The sequence below is a fragment of the Furipterus horrens genome, unplaced genomic scaffold (assembly GCF_987537825.1).
Source record: "Furipterus horrens unplaced genomic scaffold, mFurHor1.1.pri manual_scaffold_6, whole genome shotgun sequence".
Taxonomy (NCBI): Eukaryota; Metazoa; Chordata; class Mammalia; order Chiroptera; family Furipteridae; genus Furipterus; species Furipterus horrens.
The window spans coordinates 18,683,782-18,706,436 of record NW_028327176.1 but is presented as its reverse complement, the minus strand read 5'-3'; the positions used below and the strand labels follow the sequence as shown (position 1 = coordinate 18,706,436).

Genomic DNA, 22,655 nt, shown 5'->3' with positions numbered 1-22,655 from the left:
ATTCTTTTTCTAGTTTCTATCTCTGATATTTTATTGTTGGTGTACAGAAATGCCTTTGATTTCTGAATGTTGACTTTGTACCCTGATATTTTGCCAAATTCACTTATTAGGTCGAGTAGTTTTTTTGTGGAGTCTAAAGGGTTTTCTATGTACGCTATCATGTCATCTGCAAATAATGACAGTTTTACTTCTTATTCTCTAATTTGGATGCCTTTTATTTCTTTTTCTTGTCTGATTGCTGCATCTAGAACTTCCAAGACTATGTTGAATAGGAGCGGAGACAGTGGACATCGTTGTCTTATTCCTGATCTTAGGGGGAATGCTTTCAGTTTTTGTCCATTGAGTATGATGTTGACTTTGGGTTTCTTGTATATGGCCTTTATTATGGTGAGGTATGCTCACTCTATTCCCAGTTTGTTGAGTGTTTTCATCATAAATGGGTGTCATACTTTATCAAATGCCTTTTCAGCATCTAATGATATGATCATGTGGTTTTTGTCTTTCATTTTCTTTATGTGGTGTATTACATTTATTGATTTGTGAATATTAAACCATCCTTGCATCCCTGTGATAAATCCCACTTGATCATGGTGTATGATCTTTTTAATGTGTTGCTGGATCTGGTTTGCCAATATTTTGTTGAGGATTTTAGCATCTATGTTCATCAGCAATATCAGCCTGTATTTTTCTTTCTTTCTTGTGTCTTGACCTTGTTTTGGAATTAGGATAATTCATAGAACGAGTTTGGGAATTTTCCCTGTTCTTGGATTTTTGGGAATAGTTTGAGAAGGGTAGGTGTTAGTTCTTCCCTAAATGTTTTGTAAAATTCACCTGTGGGGCCATTCGGTCCAGGACTTTTGTGTGCCAGGAATTTTTTGATTACTGTTTCAATTTCACTCTTTGTTATCAGTCTGTTCAGGTTTTCTACTTCTTCTTGATTCAGTTTTGGAAGATTATATGTTTCTAGAAATTTTTCCATTTCATCTAGGTTGTCAAGTTTCTTTCCATATAGTTGTTTGTAGTAATTTCTTACAGTCCTTTGTATTTCTGTGATATCGGTTGTGATTTCTCCTCTTTCGTTTCTGATTTTGTTTATTTGGATCCTCTCTCTTTTTTTCTTGATGAGCCTGGTTAAAGGCTTGGCAATTTTGTTTATTTTTTCAAAGAACCAGCTCCTACTTTTGTTGATCTTTTGAATTTTTTGTTTCATCTCTATGTCATTTAATTCTGCTCTGATCTTGATGATTTCCTACCTTCTACTCACCCAGGGCTTTGTTTGTTGTTGTTCTAGATCTTGTAGCTGTAGGGTTAGATTTTTTATTTGAGGTTCTTCTATCCTTTTTAGGTAGGCCTATATTGCTAGGAACTTTCCTGTCAGGACTGGTTTTGCTGTGTCCCATATGTTTTGGGCTGTTGTGTACTCATTATCATTTGTTTCCAGAAACTCCTTGATTTCTTTCTTGATGTCATTGTTAACCCATTCATTATTTAATAGCATGTTATTCTTACTCATGAGTTTGAATGTTCTTGAGTTTTTTCCTTGAGGTTGATTTCTAGTTTCAAGGTATGGTGATCTGAGAAGATGCTTGATATAATTTTAATTTTCTTGAATTTGTTGAGGCTTGTTTTGTGTCCTACCATGTGGTCTGTCTTTGAAAATGTCCCATGCACATTTGAGAATAATGTGTATTTTGCTTCTTTGGGGTGAAAAGTTCTATATATACCAATTAAGTCCATTTGATCTAGAGTGTTGTTCAATGCCTCAATATCCTTAGTGTTTCTTTGCTCTGAAGATCTGTCCATTGTTTACAAGGGGGTGTTAAAGTCCCCTACTATGAGTGTGTTGCTGTTGATATCCTTCTTGTTGTCTTTCAAGATTTTCCTTATATATTTGAGTGCACCTATGTTGGGTGCATATATATTTACCAGAGTTATATCTTCTTGATGGATTTTTCCCTTAAGTATTATAAAATGTCCTTTTTTGCCTCTTTTCATGGCCTCTGCTGTGAAATTCGTTTTGTCTGATATAAGTATTGCTACCCCTGCTTTTTTTTCATGTCCACTTGCTTGGAATACTTTTTCCCATCCCTTCACTTTCAGTCTTTGTAAATCTTTTGTTTTGAGGTGTGTCTCTTGTAGACAGCATATACGTGGGTCATGTTTTCATATCCATTCTGCTACCCTATGTCTTTTGATTGGAGCATTTAATCCATTTACATTTAAGGTTATTATTGACAGGTATTTATTCATTTCCTTTTGTACCTGCATTCCTCTCCCTCTCTCTTTTTTTTCTTTTTCTTACAGCGTTTTCTTTAGCATCTCTTACAATGCTCATTTGGTAGAGATGTATTCATTTAGTCTTCCTTTGTCTGGGAAACTCCTTATTTCACCTTCCATTTTGAAAGAGAGCCTTGCTGGGTAGAGTAGTCTTGGTTGTAGGCCTTTGTTTTTCATTGTTTGAAATATTTTTTGCCATTTCCTTCTGGCTTGCAGTGTTTCTGTTGAGAAATCAGTTCATAGTCTTATCAGAGCTCCCTTGTATGTTATTTGCTTTTTTTTTCTTGATGCCTTTAGGATTCTCTCTTTGTCTTTGAATGTTGCTATTTTAATTATGATGTGTCTTGGAGTGGGCCTTTTTGGGTTCATTTTCACTGGGACCCTCTGTGCTTCCTGGACTTGCATGACTTTTTCTCTCATCAAGTTAGGAAAATTTTGTCATTAATTTTTTAATCAGGTTTTCTATCCCATGCTCCTCTTCTTCTCCTTCTTTTATCCCTATGATATGGATGTTGTTTCATTTCATGTTGTCCTGCAGTTCTCTTAAATCCTCTTCATTCTTTTTCAGTATTTTTTCATTTAGTTCCATTGTTTGGGAAATTTTTTCTACGTTGTCCTCCAACTCACTGGTCTAATCCTCTGCTTCGTTTAGCCTGCTGTTGATTGATTGTACTGTGTTCTTCAGTTCAGAAATTGTATTCTTCATTTCTTCCCAGTTCTCATTAATAGTTTCTAAGTCCTTTTTTATGCTGGTGTAGTTATCCATAAGTTCCTTGTAGGTTCCCTGGAGTTCCACTGGAGTTTGTTGTATTTTTCTTTGAGTTTGTTGAGTTCAATGAGCTTCCTCATTACTATTGTTTTGAATTCCATGTCTGATAGTTTTCTTGCTTCTGTGTCATCTATCCCTCCTTCTGGGAATTCCTCCTTTCCTTTTGGTGGGGTGTTATTTCTATTTGGCGGGGTATTATTCCGCCTCCTCATTTTGGGCACCAGTCTTGTTTTTGCTTCTCAGATTGATCTGCTTTTATTTTCTGCCTTTGTGGTGTGACCTTGTATACAGTTGTTGAGATGCTGCCTCTAGCTGATACCACTTGGAGGGGAGGAGTCTGCTTAAGTGATTTCTCCCGTAGCACTGGGGATGATTTTGTACTGGGACCTTGTCTGCTGTTCTCTCAGCTCTTTCTCCAGAGCCAGCGCCCAAAACTTATTACAAAGTGCCTCTAGTTCACTTTATCCTCCTTTGGCCTCAGCCAGGGGTGAGTGCACACCCTCGCGCAGGCCAGGGGCTGGTTGACCCATTGCACACTGGGGAGGGCAGGTCTCAGGTGGACTGGTTGCTTGCCTGTTCCCATAAAGGGGGGAGGCCTCTCCGTGCCAGCAGATTGGTTTTGTGCCTGTTGGGGCAGGCTGCGGACTGCTGGCAAGTTGGTTTTGCACCTGTTGGGGCGGGCCGGGGGCACCTGCGTGCGCTGGCTGGCCGGTTGGTTTCACACCTGTTGGGGTGAGCTGACAGCGCCTGGGCACACCAGCTGGGGAGTTAATTTTGCACCTGAGCAGGTGGACTGGGGCACTTCCCTGTGTGCATTCATGTGACCCAGGGGGAGGGTTGGAGAGTGCGCAAGTGCACTTCTGTGCCCGCGTTCCTCTAGAATCTTGTCCCATCCCTAGCCTCTCCTCCCCTCTCTGCAAAAAACAAAAGAGAAAAAGAAAAAGGAAAAACACATTCATACACACACAGCAGTACGCTGTCTCTTGCCTCTCAGAACCAGATGCCACCTGGTCCACTCCTGGCTCTGCCAGTGGGCAGAGCCTTGCTCTCCTCCCGACTCCTCTCTGGGGAAACCTAGGGTCACTAAAAAACCTTTGCACACTGCCAGTCACAGCTCAGGGAGCCAAGCCAGTCAGAAATCCTGTCTCGTCCCTTTCTCCTCCACTGTCCTCACCAGACAGGTTACTCCCAGAGGGTCTTCTCAGATCCAGCAGTGCCAAGGTTCAACTCCTGCCAGTATCCTATGTTAACTGAGATGTTCGTCCACAATTAACCCAAACTACAGACAGGTTTCGGGAGCAAGCAAGCACTACCTCCCCTCACTCCTCCACCATCTTTTCTCCTCTGTTTTTATTTCCTAGATTCAGTTGTTTATAGTTCTGTGTTTGTTGTCATTTTAATGTTCATAGTTTTGATCTTTTTCTTAAATAAGTCCCTTTAACATTTCATACAATAATGACTTGGTGATAATGAACTCTTTCAGCTTTACCTTGTCTGGAAAGCACTTTATCTGCCCTTCCATCCTAAATGACAGCTTCACTGGATAGAGTAACCTTGGTTGTAGGTCCTTGCTTTTCATCACATTGAATACTTCTTGCCTGAAAAGTTTCTTTTGAGAAATCAGCTGATAGTCTTATAGGCCCCTCTTTGTAGATAACTCTCTGCTTTTCTCTTGCTGCTTTTAAGATTCTCTCTTTATCTTTAACTATTGGCATTTTAATTATGATGTGTCTTGGTGTGGTCCTCCTTGGGTCTAGCTTGTTTGGGACTCTCTGTCCTTCCTGGACTTGTATGTCTATTTCCTTCCCCAAATTTGGGAAGTTTCCCTCCATTATTTTTTCACATAAGTTTTCAATTTCTTGCTCTTCCTCTTTTCCTTCTGGCACCTCTATGATTCAGATGTTGGCATGTTTAAAGTTGTCCCTGAGGTTCCTAAGCCTCTCCTCATTTCTTTCAGTTCTTGTTTCCTCATTCTGTACTGGTTGACTGTTTTTTCTTCCTTATGTTCCAAATCATTGATTTGAACCCCAGTTTCCTTCCCTTCACCATTGGTTTTGTGTGGATTTTCCTTCATTTCACTTAAGCTAAGTTATTCTTTACCTGTACAGGATAATGCTAATTCTGAACAATGTCTTTAATTTTCAGTTGGGTAGTCAGGATGTCTGTTTTCTTGTTAGTTTTGCAATTGATTTGCAAATACAAAAAATATATATTTGTAATGGTTGAAATACAATGTTGGCTGTGCCCAGTTCAAAGGTTATTTTTCCCAGTTCAAACATTCCGAAGGACTGAGGAGTAAGCTGTGCAAGCAGTCCCTCTGATGTGGCTGCCCAGCTCTATTTTAAAGTGGCTTCACTATGCCAGCCTTTCACAGTTCCTTTTTCTAATTTCTATCTCTTCACTGATGTTCTCTCTTTGACGAGATGTCCTTCTTATACTTCCCTTTAGTTCTTTAGACATGGTTTCCTTTAGCTCTTTGAACATATTTAAAATAGCTAATGTAAAGATTTTGTCTAGGAAGTCCAATTTTCTGGGCTTCTCAGGGAGAGTGTCTATTGATTGCTTTTTTCCAATATATATGTGGTGCTTTCCTGTTTCTTTGTATGCCCTAAAGTTGTTGAAAGCTAAGTATTTCAAATAATACTATGTGGCAACGTGGGAATCATATTCTCCCTGCTTCTTAGGGTTTGTTGTTGCCTGTTGTAGTAGTTGTTTCTTAGTGACTTTTCTGAACTCATTCTGTGAAGTCTCTGTCTTTGTTGTTGTGGCCAGTGAAGTCTCTGCTACTGAGCTTAATGATCAGTTAATGACTGGACAGAGATTTCCTGAAATGCGTGGTACCAATAAGTCCCCTGTCTTTGCCAGGGGCCTCTGTGTGCATGTTAGGGGACTCCATGTGCATGTTGGGAGACTCCTTCAACAACCACCATGTAGGTTACGACTCTTTTGTAGACTCAGTTGCTACTTGTGCAGACCTCAAGGTCAACCAGAGGTGAGAGCTCAGGACATTTGCAGGTCTTTTTTGAGTATGTTCATGGCCCTATGCATATGTGTGGCTGTCTAGATTCTTAGGAATGTAAGTGAGCTTTTCTTTTTTAAGTATATTTTATTGATTATATTGTTACAATAGTTCCAATTTTTCCCCTTTGCTCCCCTCCGCCCAGCACCCCGCTTCCCCCAGCAATCCCCCCCCAAGTCCATGCCCATGAGTCATACATACAAGCTCTCCCACTTCACCCTTTTGTATATTCTTTTTCTTTTTTTAAAAAAATAATTAATTAATTATTTTAACAATAAAAAATAACAATCCCTCCCTCTCAGACTTAAGACCCTTTATAATCTTAAAAAGGACAATGGGCAAAGGTCTCGTGCTCCTCTACCTGCTTCAAGCTGGACATGGTCATTGTCCTACCTACCCTTGGGTCCAGAAGTCCCTAATAAGAGTGGGGGTGTGGAGGGGAGGGTGGCCTTCCCACAAGGGGAAGGATCGTGCAGACTTCAAGTCAGTTGGCTGTCCCCAGACAATGGCATGCTTGGTTTAACAGGCTGGCATCCTTGTTGTATTCTGGGGACAACAGATTTGGCAACAGGGTTAAAAGACATCATTCATTCCAGTAAATGAGCTTTTCAAAGTTTCTATGGGTAGCTCATTCCTCAGCTTTTCCTTCTAAACTTTCTGATTACTGTGTAATTACTGTTATCCATTGCCTCAGGCCACTTTGCTGTTAAGACATTCAAAAAATATCCCCCCTACCCAGAAACTCTGAGCACTGGCTAAGTTTGAGGTAGAACAAAGACAAGCCTTTTGAGGGGAGCCTTCTGGGGAACCACCAGCAGGTAAAAGAATGATTTCTCTTTGGAAATGAAGCTTTGAAATAGTTCCAGCCCTGTTCTGATCTCCCCAGTTCTGGGAATGTGGGCTGTTACTTTTCAAGACTGCAAAGAGTGGGAAAGTGGGAGATGGGACAGGGTGAGTTTAAAATGCCACAAAACTCGTTGCCCTTACTGAGATTCAACCATTTTCTTGCCCGCAAATATTCTCCCCAGATTACTGCAAGTCTTTGGTTAATATCCAGGGTTCTGAATATAGTTTTTCTGTTTTTGTTTTCTTTGCTTTTATGAAGGGGTGAACTCTTGGAGGCCATCCTTCTGCTAGTTTTTTCTCTTGATTAACTTTCTGTTTTTTTTTTTTTTAATTTTTATTTTTTAACAAGGTTACTTTTATTTTATTTTATTTATCTGTTTTTAGAGAAAAGGGAAAGGAGAAAGAGAGGGAGAGAAACATCAATGTGTGGTTGCCTCTCACACACCCCCAACTGGGGACCTGGTGTGCAACCTAGTTGTGCCTTGACTGGGAATCGAACCAGTGACACTTGGTTCACAGGCCGGCGCTCAATCCATGGAGCCACAGCAGCCAGGGGCTGTTGATTAACTTTTAAATTTAAGAATAATTCTAAAATTTGGGAGAGTGTTTCATAAGTTGGTTTTAAGTTCACATGAACAAATAAACAGTCAAGAATAAATTGAAAAATCCTCAAAAAGTATGGTGATGTAAGAATGGCCCCAGCTAGTATTAAGACATTTTAAAGTACAATTATTAAAACAGTGTAATTTTGGCAATAGAAAGATCAATGGAACAGAATCAAGAGCCCAGAAGAAGAACCAATATATATGTATGATCATTTAGTGTATAATAACAATGGCAATGTCTGTCACTGAGAAAGATATTTAGTAAATTTACTAGCATTAGGCAAAAATAAGTTGGATTCTATTTCAACTTCTTACCAAAAAATAAGTTCCAGATGTATCAAAACTTTAAACATAAAAAATTATTAAAATAATGGGAAAATTTTGGAGTTATAACAAAATTATGTCTGAATTGGTACATTCTAGAAATAACTCAATGTTCATCAAAGTAAAACAGATAAACATACATGGTATATTCTTACACGAGAATGACATATAACAATAAAAAATAAATGAAGTATAACTATATACAACAATATGTTTGCATCTCAAAAACATAATGATGAGTTAAAGAAATAAGACATTAAAGAATATGTCAAGAATCATAGAAATAATTGCTATAAAAACCAGGGTGATCGTTACCTCTGGGTTGATGGTGGTACTGTGAGCAGAGAGGGGCCCATGGGAGGCTTCCTGGGTGATGACAGTGTTCTATTTCTTCACTTAGTGGCTATTTGGGTATTCACTTGATAGTTATTCATTAAACTATTCATATAGGCTTATGAACTTTCCTGTTTCAGTGCACCACAAAGAAGAAAAATTATAAAGAGAGTGTAATTTGAGGTATAGCTTTTAGCACATACCTTGAGTAATATTTTATTTCGAGGCTTTTTTTATTTTTAAGCCCTTCTTCCTAGATTCCTCTAGATTCATAATTCCTACCATTTAGAGAAGTTTCTACTTTGTCATGGGATTCTGCAGCCATTTATAGAGAATGCTACAACATCAGAAGTCAAATCATATGAGAGAGACATTATAGAAAGCCATATGGTCAAATGGCTACTATCAAAATGCCATTCCCTTGGCAGATGGCGTAAGCCAGGCTTTCTCTTTCTTCCCACATAATCTGGATTTCACTGCTTTATAGAAAGCATCAGCATCCAATCCTGGGTTCTGAAGACTGAATATACTAACTATTGGATGGTCATGACATTTACCTTTCAAGACTACTCTAAGAATAAAATTAGATAATAAATGGTGACTACAATGGATTTTAATGAAACAAGACAAATGGAAATGCTTGTTTTAGAATGGGATAATGTTCCTTTATTGCACAAATTTAAGGGAAAGTGATTTTTTAAATGGGTTTGATGTGATTATCTGTTTGGAACCTTTGCCTCTCATTGATATATATACTTTTAACAATGGATCCTGACCTTTCTCCCCCATTTATTCTAGGACATTTGTTTACTCATTCCTCACCAGAGGGAGGCCTTTTCCAATTGGGATACTTTTCAAAGGCTCTGTCTTCTGCATGGGAAATGGATTCCTGCAAGGCTACTATCTGACTTACTGTGCCGAATACTCTGCTGAGTGGTACACAGACATACGGTTTATCCTGGGTAAGTAAATCTGACCGCTTTTCACCCAACACTGCTTCCCACAGTCTAACTCACCATCGCCTGGTCCCGCTGCCCTATTACAGTAACCTCTCAGGGACTCCCAGTCCTGTCTCTAGATAGCAGCCTGAGAGAGCTTTGAAAAACATCCTGTCTTTCCTCACCTCAGAACTCTCCAATGAGATTTCAGGATAAAAGGCAAATTCCTTACCACTGCCTGTGAAGCCCACATGTCCTTGGTTCAGCCCAATTTCCTGATCTCATTTCCTGTCTCATCCACCTCATTTACTGTGCTGTAGCCTCAGTGGCCTTACTGGTGAGCCTTAAATGGTCAAGTTTGCCCTGCTCCAGAGGTTTTTCTGTGTAGATCACTCCCGCCGCCTAGACTGCTCTGACCCTCTATACCCATGAAGCGTTGTCCCTCACTTTATTTAGGTCTTTATCAATTCACACCTCCTCTCATAGACTTCTCCTGACCGCCTATCTAAAATCGTAGAAAAAGCTGATCATTGAATTTGTTTCATTATCTACAAGAGCAACTAAAGTCCAGGAAGGTTCAGCTTGTTTATATATTATTTTGGCTCAGACCAAATATCTAGGGATTATCCTCAATTCTTCTCTTTGTATCACACACCATATTCTATCCATCAGCTTAGAACTGCTGCTTCTAGCTCCAAAACATGTGCCAATGGGGCTCACTTCTCCCGAAATGCACTCAGTTCATCCTAGTCCAAGCCACAGTGACCTCTTGCCTGAACTGTTATAGTGACCTTCAAACTAAACTGGTCCCCAGTAACACCTCCACACAGCAGCCACAAAAACGTTTGGAGACACATAAAACCAGAGGATTAGTTGTGCGAATGCTGATACACGTGCACAATGACGTTTTCTGGAGCCACAAAAACAAAGGAAAAGAAGCAAAAACAAGGAAGATCTGTGTGTGGTCATGTGGAGACAACTCCATCCCATACCCTTTTTTTTTTTTGGCTGGATCTTAGTACCATTCTTAGAATTTGAAATTAAGTGCTCTTCCCTTCATTTTAGAAAACAAAAGACAAAAAAACTTAGCTTTTGAGAGAAACATCAAAATCAGGATGCATTTTTTTTCACTTTCTCCTCTCTCTTTGCTTAGGAGTCTTCTTATTTATTTTGGGAATGGGAATCAACATTCATAGTGACCATATATTGCGCCAGCTCCGGAAGCCTGGAGAAATCATCTATAAGATTCCACAAGGTAATGCCTCCTGTGCCCTCCAGTTTCCCACCCCTCCTGGGGAGGCCGTCCCAGGGGTTATGCTGTGAGTGACAAATGAAGAGGGTGCAGTGAGCGTGCAAATGACACAAGGTATCCCAGTTTGGGGACTAGCTAGGGACTTCTCCCGCACATCCCATCCCACCCCACAACAGATTTCTGCTTCTGATCTGAACCCTGTAGCTCAAGAGAGGTACAAGAGTTCCCAGAAGGCACAAGATCACAATGCCCTAAAGATGGGGGCAGGGGAGGGTGAGGCTTGCATGGGGTGGAAGTAGACTGCCACCTAGTTGAAGCTGGTTAGATTATCATGTGCTGTATTAGAGTTCTGAAGAGAAACAGAACCAATAAGGTAGAGATATAAATACAGATATATATTGTTTATTATAAGAAATTGGCTTACATGACTATGGAGGCTGAGAAGTCCCATGATCTGCCATCTGTAAGCTGGAGACCCAGGAGAGCAGGTGGTATACGTCCTGGTGAGAGTGCAGGAGAAGACCGATGTCCCAACTTGAAGACAGTCAGGCAGAGAGGGTGAATTTTTCCTTACTCTGCCTTTTGGTTCTTCTCAGGCCTTCAGAAGTTTGGATGAGGCCCACCCACCTTGGGGAGGGCAATTTGCTTTACGCAGTCTGTCAACTCAAATATTAATCTCAGCCAGAAATACCCTCATGGACATACCCAGAAGTAATGATTTACCCAAATATCTGGGCCCTCCATGGCCCATTCATGGTGACATAAAAAATTAACATCATGTTTAAAAAGAGTGTTGGTATTTCCTAGGTTAGCAAATAAGAGCTGAATCATGCAGGACCAGCAAATTTGTCCTCTCCAATAAGTCTCACTAGATTTACGTAATGAGTAGTCAGAGGTAGTACTTGCATATTTCTTGCCGTTTGTATTATATTCTCAAAGGTATAAAGAACCATATTTACTTAATCAAAAATTGGGATGGGATCTCTTACAAGTGCATTTTTCAGAGGTAAATCCTAACTGCTTCTAAGAAACCAGGCTGTGAGCTAACAAATATAAGCAGGTGGAAGTGAATCAGTCCAAGTAATCTTTCAATATTTTTAGGTACATATTTGTGTAGATTAGTGGCTCCCATCATTTTTATGTAAATAGAACCCTTTACATTAAAAATTTTCCTGACGCTAGCTGGTGTGGCTCAGTTGATTGGGCATTGTTCCGCAAAGTGAAATGCCGTCAGATCAATTCCCTGTCAGGGCACTCTCCTGGGTTGCAGGTTTGGTCCCCAGTTGGGGGCGTGTGAGATGCAACTCATCGATGTTTCTCTCCCTCTTTCTCCCTCCCTTCCCATCTCTCTCTCTCTCTAATTTTTTTTAAATGAATTATGACATGGTGTTAGTGCAGATTAATATTCATAGATTAGAAAATAATGACAAAACTACTATGAATTCAGTAGCACATTTAAATGAATTTAAGTGTTGCTAACATCCTAACAGTACCTGTATCAAACAAAAATAATACCATAGGTTGAGCTGTATCATTGGCTATATTTATAGACAATTTATAGATCTTTCCAATAGGTCAATGTTTCCTCTGGGGTTTGGGGAATCACAGCTTGGAAAGGGCCGATGCAACATCACCCTTAAGGAAGGTAACTTTAAGGGGTTTCTGTTTTTAAATCTTCACTCAGTAACCAGACAAAGAAGAGCAGAGAAAGCTCTTAAAAGCTAGATTGCCAAGGTTAGTTTCCAACTATTGAGTGATTTTAGAGGATGAGTTAAAAACAAGATACTCTTTATATAACTATGGAAAGAAGATATTTGTTTTAGGTGACACTTTGACAGTTTGTTGTGGGGCACAAATTCCAAGTGTGGATACATTTACTATTATTAGAAATATGGTGATTTCTCGGATAGTTCAGATATCAGAACACATGGTTAGATAGAAAGTAAACCTTAAAAAGCAATCGCAGCAGACCTCACTAGGCTTCAGGAGCTCCCACTCCCTTCTTTAAACTTGAACAGAGTATACTGCTTTGGGAGCGCAAATGCCAAAGGAGAATGGAATTCCTTCTCACATCAATATTCCTATTCTCGCCTAGTTTGTAGTTCTACCCCATGTGACTGTGAACATGAAATATGCTGACCAGGAAAGAGTGAAAAGGTGAGAGGTGGCCTGGAAACATCACTTCATAGAAGGCAACAAAATCTAGACCTCCTGCCTCTCATCTTTGTCCTTTCGAGAGCCAGGGGTCCTGCCATTGTTAGAGATCTGGATGGAGCCCATCAAGCAGTTGGACCATCCCTTATGGTTCCAGAACATGCTGAGGACAACGGGCTGATGTTGCTTGCTTTGTTTGGATTCAACCAAACTGTGATGACTGGGAAAAGAGTTTCCAGTATATGTATTTACCCTTATGTAAGTTGGAACAATGCAGAAGGGTTTTAATGTCACCGCAATCCCGTTCCGATGACTGACTTCATTCTTCTGCACACAGGTGGCTTGTTCACATATGTTACGGGAGCCAATTTCCTTGGTGAGATCATCGAATGGATCGGCTTTGCCCTGGCCACCTGGTCCCTCCCAGCACTTGCATTTGCATTCTTCTCCCTTTGTTTCCTTGGGCTTCGAGCTTGTCACCACCACAGGTAAACATTGCAATCATGGTGGCAGTATCTACATAGATTTCCACTCCAAACAGGCTTTTAGCACACTAAAGGCTTTTAGTCACACATAGAAACCTAAGACATTCATTTTATTGTAATCTGTACTGGTGAGTTCTGCCTTCTCGGGCTTGCCCTGAAGTTGGAATTCAGTTGGATGACAATAGCAGTGACAACTGTTTTTCTGTGAGAAGAAATGAAGCCAGGTAGACAAAGGCACTCCAGGTGACTTGGGAATCCACCGTGATGCCTTGTGGAAGAAGGCTTCCCAGAGAAAAGTGCCTTGTCTCCACGTGAGGCTCTGTGCCTTCTAGCAGGCTTAGCTGATGATTGCTACTGGTTGGTAAGAGTCAACAGGTACATGGAACAACTTCCATTTCCATGCTTGAATTCAATTCATTTCTATCACATTTCTTAAAGTAGGACCATGCTCAGCACTTTTAAAGCTTCACAGATAATTCTGAGGTATAGCCAGGATAGAGACCCACCGGGGAAAAGCACTAGCCCTGTGCCCATTGTGACTGCTATTTTTAATTCTAGCTTTGGTGCTAACAGTTCAGGTCATCACAGAGCCCTGGAAACTCCAGGATCATTCCCCTGGAATCTTTTTAATGTTAGGGCTTATTTTGGTACTCTCCTCCTGCCCCTATCCCCACCCTCCATAAATTATAGCCAAGGTCGTTGCTGGCTTCCTGGAAGGTATGCAAGCAATCTACTCATGTGATGCAATGTGAGGGCTGTCCCATCACCTGGGAAAAGCCAGGAGATTGCTAGGGTTTGGAGCCTTTCCTCTGCTGGTCTAGCTGAAAGCTTGCCTAACTCCCACCTGCCTCCCAACCCCTGCACCTGGGATGTGGTGGGGACAAGAGAGTTAACTAAAAATACCACTGGCAGGGAAAGAGCAACATACTAAGTTGTTATCAGGCTTTAAATGTGAATTTTAGATTCTTTCTCTAAAAATGACTTTTGTAGTTGGAGGAAAAAGAATGCTTATGATTATTGGGGAAAGGGGGGGTAGGGTGAGGAAAGGTGGGAGGGAGAAAGAGAGAGGGAACAGGAGGAGGAGAAGGAGGGGAGAGAGGGGGGAAGGGAGAGGAAGGGAGTGGGGGGGAGAGAGGGAGGGAGGGGGAGAGAGAAAGAGAGAGAGAGAGAGAGAGAGAGAGAGAGAGAGAATTCAGAGGGAACAGAAACTCACTTGGACCCAGGACCCAGGGGAAACCCCTTAAGCTCCTGCATAGGAGTTTTAGTCCAGCTAGTGATTAATTGCATAGTCCTGAAGGTTACACCAAGAATGGGTTCTTTCCCCAGAGTAGAATTTATTCCAGAAATAAGTAAATCAGCAGCTCTCCTCATGACCTGGTCTTGTCACCTCTTAGACTTGAGGTGGGGGTAGGTGTGAGTGGAGGGCAGCAGAGGATCCCCAGCCCAGAAGAGGGTCAGTGTAGCAGCCACTTTAGGCAGGATCTGCTCCCCTCCCCACAGAGGCCAAGAGGGAGTGGGGGGAGAGGACATTGGCCAGCCATTGGAGGGCGGGGCCGTGAGAAGCATGGACTCAGGCTTGGTCACGGGAGGGACAGCAGTTGCACCTAAGGGCTCCAGCTTGGGTAACAACGAAATCCAAACTGAGTCCCTGTTCTTTTATGTCAGCATCTCCAGAGGGAGAGCAAGAGGGCGTCCTTTTTATAGGGCTAACTGGGCTCTGTGGGAGGCAGCGCGCCCCATCTCTCATCGTAGCTCCAAAATCCAGCCATCTCTTGTAACGTATTATTACTAGTTGTCCCCCCTTCAGACTAAGGTACTTTAACAGTGTTATCATGATTATAACTTGCGAACTACCAGCTTCAAGAGGACAGCCTGGCCACTTACGGAGAAAGCCTTCATATAAGATGTATTAGTCTCCCAGGGCTGCCGAATCAGAAAACCACAAACTGAGTGGCTGTATTCTGTCATCGTTATCATTGGAGAAGGTGTTCTCTCATTCCGTGGGTTGCCTTTTCATGTTGTGAATGTTCTCCTCTGCCGTGCAAAAACTTTTCAGTTTGATGTAGTCCCATTTGTTTATTTTTTCTTTTGTTTCCTTTGCCCGAGGAGATATAGCAAGAAAAAATATTACTAAGAGAAATGTCTGAGATTTTACTGCCTATGTTTTCTTCTAGATTTTTATGATTTTCAGTTTTACATTTAAGTCATTAATCCATTTTGAGTTTATTCTTGTATATGGTGTAAGAAGGTGGTCTAGTTTCATTTTTTGTATGTATCTATCTAATTTTACCAACACCATTTATTGAATAGACTGTTTTTACCCTATTGTATGTTCTTGCCTGCTTGGTCAAATGTTCATTGACCATATAGATGTGGTTTATTTCTGGGCTCTCTATTCCATTCCATTGACCTGTATGTCTGTTTTTATGCCGGTACCATGCTGTTCTGATTACTATGGCCTTGTAGTATAGTTTGATATCAGTGTGATTCCTCCAACCTTGGTGGTAAAAGACCTATACTCAGAAAATTATAGGACACTGAAGAAATAAATTGAAGATACAAATAAATGAAAGCATATGCTATTCTCATGGATAGGAAGAATTAACATTGATAAAACATCCATACTACCCAAAGCAATCTATAGACTCAACACGATTCCTATCAAAATACCAATGATGTTTTTCACAGAACTAAAACAAATAATCCAAGGATTTATATGGGACCACAAAACACCTTGAATAATCACAGCAGTCTTGAGAAGGAAGAACAAAGTTGGAGGAATCCTGCTATCTGATGGCTCACTGTTCTGGTGGCAGAAGTCTGAAATGAAGGTGTAGGCAGGGCCATGCATGTTCTCTCTGATGGTCTGGGGAAGAATCCTTTCTTGCCTCTTCCTAGCTTTTGGTGGGGGCCAGCAATCCTTGGTGTTCATGGCTTATAGCTGCCTCACTGTCATCTTCACCTCTGTGTTCACATGGCCTTTTCTTCTGTATGTCTCTGTCTCTGTGTCTTCTCTCCCCTTCTCCTGGGGACACTGGTCATATTGGATTAAGGGCCCATCCTGTTTCAGTATGACTGCATTTTAACTTAATAAGTTATATCTGCAGTGACCCTATTTCCAAAATAAGGTCATTTTCTCACATACTGGGGGTTAGGACTTCAGCATATATTTTGTGGGGACACAATTCAACCCATAATACAAGGTAACATTTTCTTGGCATCTTGGGCCTCATGAAGGGATATTTCCCTGGGAGCATTTTAGTAGGGTTAACCTTATCCATAGCCTTTGGGGGTCTCTGGTTCATACATTTTTCAGTTGAATTCATGGAGTACTTCTTTCTGGCTGTTACATTTTTTTCATTGTGGTAAAAGATAATGACAAAATCGACCATTTTCAGTGTACAATTCAGTGGCATTATGTACCTTCATTATCTTGTGCAACCATCACTGCTACCCTCTGGTTATTTATATTTCCCAACACCCAAGGTTCTGATGTTTATAAGAGTAGGGTGCAGGAAGGAGAAAGGAGATGGACAAATGGCCTTCGGGAAGAGTTGGGCCCTGAATAAGTGTAGGTTGACTTATAAGAAGGATTTCAGACACAGCAAACCTCAAACATTGTTTATGTGTATAATTATTTGTTTCTTGTCTTTTAGGTTCTACCTCAAGATCTTTAAAGACTACCCCAAATTTCGGAAAGTCCTCATTCCATTTATCTTTTAAAGAAACCAAATAAAAAGAAGAAACAAAGCTCCCACTGTGCCGTTGAAAATCACAAAGCTGTTCAACCCGTAATCTTTAAAGTTCACCCATATATGATATAATCGTTCATATATATATGATATGTGTATAGTAGACCTTCTGTGGCCTTCCAGCTGGCCTGGAAGTCATCTGTGTGGTACCCACTTACTGTATATGTTCACTCTCCCAGTGGTCTCTATCCTGATCTCCTGTTGAAGCTTCAACAGGGCCCTTAGCTATTCCTCCTAGAAAGTGCACAGCTTCCCCACATATTTTTCCTTGTGTAATCCAAGTACATGTGACTCTATATCTGCTCTGTCTCAATGTAATAGAGCTCTGTAGTCAAGAAAGTTATGGTTGAGGGAAATGTTTGTAGAATTAATTGAAGATACATATTCTACACCCATACAAATGAGCAGAGACTTAAATTTTGAAGCTGCACTGCCCCAGAGCAAATATTCTGCCCAGTGAAAATTCAGTCACATCTTCCTTTCCTTAGTCAATTATGAAAGATGTGTGAACTGATTAGGTAGACTTTTAACAAAGGAGCCCTCTCTTCATATTGCTGAAAATGCAACCACCCCTTGACCCCATTTCAAGTGTGCCCTCGTCTTAGTGCCTCTGTCTTCTTGAAGATTTCATAACCCCTGTTAGAGATATCAGAGCCAAACCCTGAGAACAGGTGTGGGTTTTCCTGCAGGTTTTAATGATCACAAAGAAGACATAACAGTGGATGACTACTGAGAGAGTAAAGAAGTGTTTGAGTAGCTACTGCAAACTCTCCGATCCTTGGAAACCAGTGGAAATATCCACATAATGAGTGAGTGTCAAATAAGGAGATGACTGAGGAAGAGCAGATGCTGCTCACCTCAGTGACGTCCCTACAGTGACAGTGAGGCAGAGGGACCCAGTGACTTTCCTCCTGGATGTCTTCACCCCAGTTCCCAGGATCTGATCAAGAAGGTGCATCTTGAGCACCAGTCCTCAAAGGGCCCCAGAACAGAAGCTGCAACTGGAGGGAGGAATCTGGGCAGAAAACCGGTTTTTGGGGGCTCAGACAGTGATTCACACCTAGTTTGATTTTTTATTATTTTTTTTATATTCAGCGTTTCCAAAACTTAAAAATGTGGGGTTTTCTACATCCTTGTTTCCTTTAAAAATGTTGGAGAAACAGGACTCACAGAGCCTGCTAACAGCTGGGACTGATCAGCCAATTCGCACTAGAATTTGCAACCTCGGTGGAGGGGTCACCCTAGTATGGGGGCCGAGACATTGGGCTCTGGGAGGAAGGGGCTGAAAACTTGTAATCAGAAGGTATGAAGGTACTTGTCTCCCCTGACGTAGCTCTGTAGCAAGCATTGGTAATATTGGAGAAACGAGCATCTTTGTTATCAGATGCCATTCTAAATACAGAAATTCACTATATAGAACACATAGAACTCTTGAAAGATCTAAGGACGATGTTAGATTACTAAAAAAATACAAATTGTAACCATATAAATAAGTGTTTTTGCTGTTCATTAAATGCCTCCTGAATCATGGGTGTTAAGTAACTTTGTTTGAATTAAAAGACTCCTGGACTTATGAAGATTTTTATAAAATGTTGAGCTGTGTTTCTTTTTCTTCTTTTTTCAAGGTTCTTTTTTTGTTGTTTCTTCTTCTCTCTTCATTTTGCCAACTTGAAATGAGGGGTTTTGATCTGAAACCAAAAAAGAAAAATGACTTACAGAGCTTCTCCACCACAGTTCAGAACTCCAAGCAGGTGCAGTACAGGTGCAAGGACATGTGCGATGATTAGATGCCACCCCTAGCATTCAGGAACACACAGGGATGGGGAGACACACTCCTAGAAATGAATCGTAAAGTGTGGCTGGAGCTCTGTGACGTAAGACTTCCAGTTCTCTCCATGACACTGTCTTATAAGCATAGAAAAAAATCCATGTCAGACCTTGCAATGTTTTAGGTGCTCAATAAATGGTAGTATTATTTGCCTAATACTTGTAATCTCAAGACAAAACTTACTTAGCAATCGCACTTTTCCCCTACTAAAAGGTGCTCTCTAGAATTTTTTTTAGGTATATTTCATTGATTATGTTGTTACAGAAATCCCAATTTCTTTTCCCTTTGCTCGCGTCTTCCCACTACCACCCTTTCCTCCAGCAACCCCCCCCCCTTAGTTCAATGTTCATGGGTCATGCATATAAGTTCTTTGGATTCACCCTTTTCTATATTATTCCTAACTTCCCCTTGTCTCTTTTGTACCAACAAATTATGCTTCTTAATTCCTATACCATTTTCCCATTTCTCCCTCTTCCCCCTCTCAGCTGATAACTCTCCAAATGATCTCCATATCTATGATTCTGTTCCTGTTCTGGTTATTTGCTTAGCTTTTAAGATTTTTTTAATTTTTAGATTCAGTTGTTGATGGTTATGAGTTTGTTGTCATTTTAATGTTCATAGTGTTGATCTTCTTTTTCTTGAGTCCCTTTAACATTTCATATAATAATGGCTTGGTGATGATGAACTCCTTTAGCTTTATCTTGTCTGGGAAGCACTTCATCTGCCCTTCCATTCTAAATGATAGCTTTGCTATGTAATCTTGGTTGTAGGTCCTTACTTTTCATCACATTGAATGCTTCTTGCCATTCCCTGCTTGCCTGCAAAGTTTCTTTTTAGAAATCATCTGATAGTCTTATAGGTACCCCTTTGTAGGGAACTCTCTTCTCTTGCTGCTTTTAAGATTCTCTGTTTATCTTTAACTATTGGCATTTTAATTATGATGTGTCTTGGTGTGGTCCTCTTTGGGTCTAGCTTGTTTGGGACTCTCTGTGCTTCCTGGATTTGTATGTCTATTTCCTTCACCAAATTTGGGAAGTTTTCCTTCATTATTTTTTTACATAAGCTTTTCATTTCTTGCTCTTTCTCTTCTCCTTCTGGCACCCCTTTGATTTGGATGCTGGCATGTTTAAAGTTGTCCCAAAGGTTCCTGGGGCATCCCTCATTTCTTTCAATTCTTGTTTCCTCATTCAAACGGTTGACTGCATTTTTCTTCCTTATGTTTCAAATAATTGATTTGAACTCCAGTTTCCTTCCCTTAATTATTGGTTTTGTGTGGATTTTCCTTTGTTTCATTTACCATAGCCTTCACTTCTTCCTATATGCATTTGCCATACTTAAACATATCTCTCAAGTCTGTGAGCATCTTTATCACCAGTATTTTGAGCTCTGCATCTGTTAGGTTGGCTATCTTCTCGTTGCTTAGTTCTCCCACTGGAACCTTGACCCATTCTCTCTTTTGAGCCATACTTCTCCGTCTCCTCATCCTGACAGGCTCTTGTGTCTATTTGCATCTGTGTCTTAGGAAGAGCTGTCACACTTGTTACATTATAAGGGTGGAGCCTTAGGTATTCATCAGTTCAGGGCGACCACTTTCACCACATTGTGGCACTGTGTGGGGGAGGGGTCTGAGAGGGAACAATGCTGCTTGCTCAGCACTCATTCATTTTCCAGGCACTTCTCCAACTTCTGTATGGGACTGGAGCCCCTCTAGCTGTTGCCCTGGCCATTGTTCCCAGAGTGGGTGGGTCTGCGGAATTCTAGGACTGTGGGGGCCCTTTAAAGAAGTGAACTCTGCTGAGAGACGGGCAGTTTCTGCCTCCGCCCCAACCCCCACTAGTTTGCACAGTTAGAAGCAATGGGGGTTTATTTTCCCTGGCGCTGGAGCCGTGAGCTCTGCAGTCTGATCTGGTGCTGGGGGTGCTCCGCAGGTGTCTCTCTTGACTTTTTGAAATGTTTGTGCTTTCCACTGGCCTGCCACTGCTGCCGCTGCTGCTGCCACCACACTGCATCCTCTCTGCCCCAGCTCCATCCCTTCTGCCTGTCTGGGTAAGTATTTCTTCTTCACATCTTTGTGGGTTGGACTCCTATGAAGCTCGGTTTTCTAGAACTTCTGGTTGTCTCTAGTTTTGAGGTAGTTGTACTCCTTCTCAGTCATGGAGGGAGGCTCAGCATATCTATTTAGGCCTCCGTCTTGGCCGGAAGTCTGATGATGTTGGTATGTTTAAAGTTGTCCCAGTGGTTCTTAATCCTCACCTCGTTTTTTTCAATTCTTGTTTCTTCTTTCTGTTCCAGGAGAATGTTTATTTCTTGTTTTTGTTGTTTTTATTTTTCCAAATCTCTGATTTGAATCTCAGCTTTTTTTCCCATCACTGTTGGGTCCCTGTATATTTTTCTTTTTCTTTTTTACTTTAAAAAAAGTATATTTTATTGATTATGTTGTTACAGGAGTCCCAATTTTTCCCCCTTTGCTCCCCTCTGCCCAGTACCCCCTTCCCTCCAGCAATCCCACCCCCCTTAGTTCATGTCCATGAGTTGTGCATGTAAGTTCTTTGGCTTCACCCTTTCCTATATTATTCTTAAGTTCCCCCTGTCTATTTTGTGGAACATTGGTCCCACTGTAGTTATAATGTCTTCATAGGGGGCCCTCTGGCTCAGCTCAATAGCCTGCTGTTTTGTCAGGACAAGAAAGCTATAAAAGCTGGCAGCAGTTTTTTTTTGGTCACTATTTTTGCAGAGGGTCATCGGGGTTTCACTCCTGTCTTGTGAATTCCCGCAAGGCATTTAACATGTGACATATTCTTTGATTCCATTTCTCTCCCTCAATATTTTGTTCATTTCCTAAAGATTCCAATTCAACTGGGAAATTTTCAATTTTTTGTGCCAAGATGACATTCACTAAAGAGGATTCCTCAGCAGTCAAATAAACAATATCCTGCTCAGAATTAATATTTTTATTGATATCTTCATGAGAGCTGCAATTTGATCCATTAATTACATCCTTCCAAGTTTTGGGTTGAATTAAGTCTTTCTGGGAATTTGGATTTTTCATCATAGAGGTCTCTACTATGTTTTCACCTCTCATTTCTTTCCTTATTGATTCCTTCTGTATCATTTTTCTTCCAAGTTTAAAGCCCGAGGACAGAAAGCATTTTGTAAACAACATTTTCAGTTCAGTATGAGTCAGATCCTGGGTAGCAGTTGACAGAAGTGTATCAACTCCTCCCCTCTTTTTCCACATCATCAATCTTTGGGTAGGAGGTGCAAGTTCCAAAACCATGAGAGTATCAGCAAAGAAAGTAAGCTGTTTATGCATAATTTTGCTACTGATCTCCTTGACTGGATCTATAAGCAATTTCCTCTTTTTGCATTTCCTTTTCCAAGCAATGTCTGAAGCATCTTGGATCAAGGGTAAATCCTTCCTCTTTATTTGATAATGTGGTTTCATACATTTTTTCATTTTCCAGTGGATGTATACATTCTGGATTATCTGGTTCTCCCACTCCATTATGGGGAGGCTCAGGAGGCAGGGAATTTCTCTGTTCAAATGCATGTCTTCTAACAGGATATTCTCATCATCTTGCAATAGATTGTCAGTCATTTATCCTGCAGCCCCTTCATCACCACATCAATCTCCACTATCATAGCGCAGAGATTTTTCTCCATTGAAGCTTCCAGAACTATGTTCAACTACAGGCCCACTGGAATTCAGCAATATCTTGTCATCAAAGAAGCTACAGCTTCTGAGAATTTCAGATTCATCCAAAGCTCCCAGCTTGGAAAAGCAGATCATTCTGATAATCTTTAAGTGTGATTTCTTCTTGTCTGCTTTGGTTCTGAGCAAATTTTTCTAAAACATCAATAGCATTCACATTCTGGATTTCAAAATCATGAAATTCTTCTGGAAGAGTGATAGCACTGTAGGTTGCTTCAAAATTCTCTTTTGGAAGGTCAACTAGTCCTGTCTTGATGAGTGTCTCTTCTTTATATCTCTGTTTGCTGGACTTCCATGCAGTCTGATTTTCTGGAACTTCTGGTTCTTTCTAGTTTTGAGGTAGTTGTAGTCCTTCTTAGTT

The 22,655-nt window shown here is 40.8% G+C and overlaps 1 protein-coding gene and 1 pseudogene across 1 annotated transcript in view; one reads left to right on the top strand and one right to left on the bottom strand.

Moving 5' to 3' along the window:
• Positions 1-16,901, top strand: part of SRD5A2 (steroid 5 alpha-reductase 2) — a 65,788-nt gene extending 48,887 nt beyond the window's left edge. The window contains exons 2-5 of the mRNA XM_090280206.1: positions 8,972-9,135; positions 10,265-10,366; positions 12,855-13,005; positions 16,659-16,901. Coding sequence (XP_090136332.1) covers positions 8,972-9,135; positions 10,265-10,366; positions 12,855-13,005; positions 16,659-16,725 — 484 coding nt within the window. The 3' untranslated portion in view covers positions 16,726-16,901. The remainder of the gene's footprint in view (positions 1-8,971; positions 9,136-10,264; positions 10,367-12,854; positions 13,006-16,658) is intronic.
• A 4,246-nt stretch (positions 16,902-21,147) lies between these two features.
• Positions 21,148-22,180, bottom strand: LOC150005794 (double-strand-break repair protein rad21-like protein 1 pseudogene; annotated as a pseudogene).
• Between the last annotated feature and the right edge of the window lie 475 nt (positions 22,181-22,655).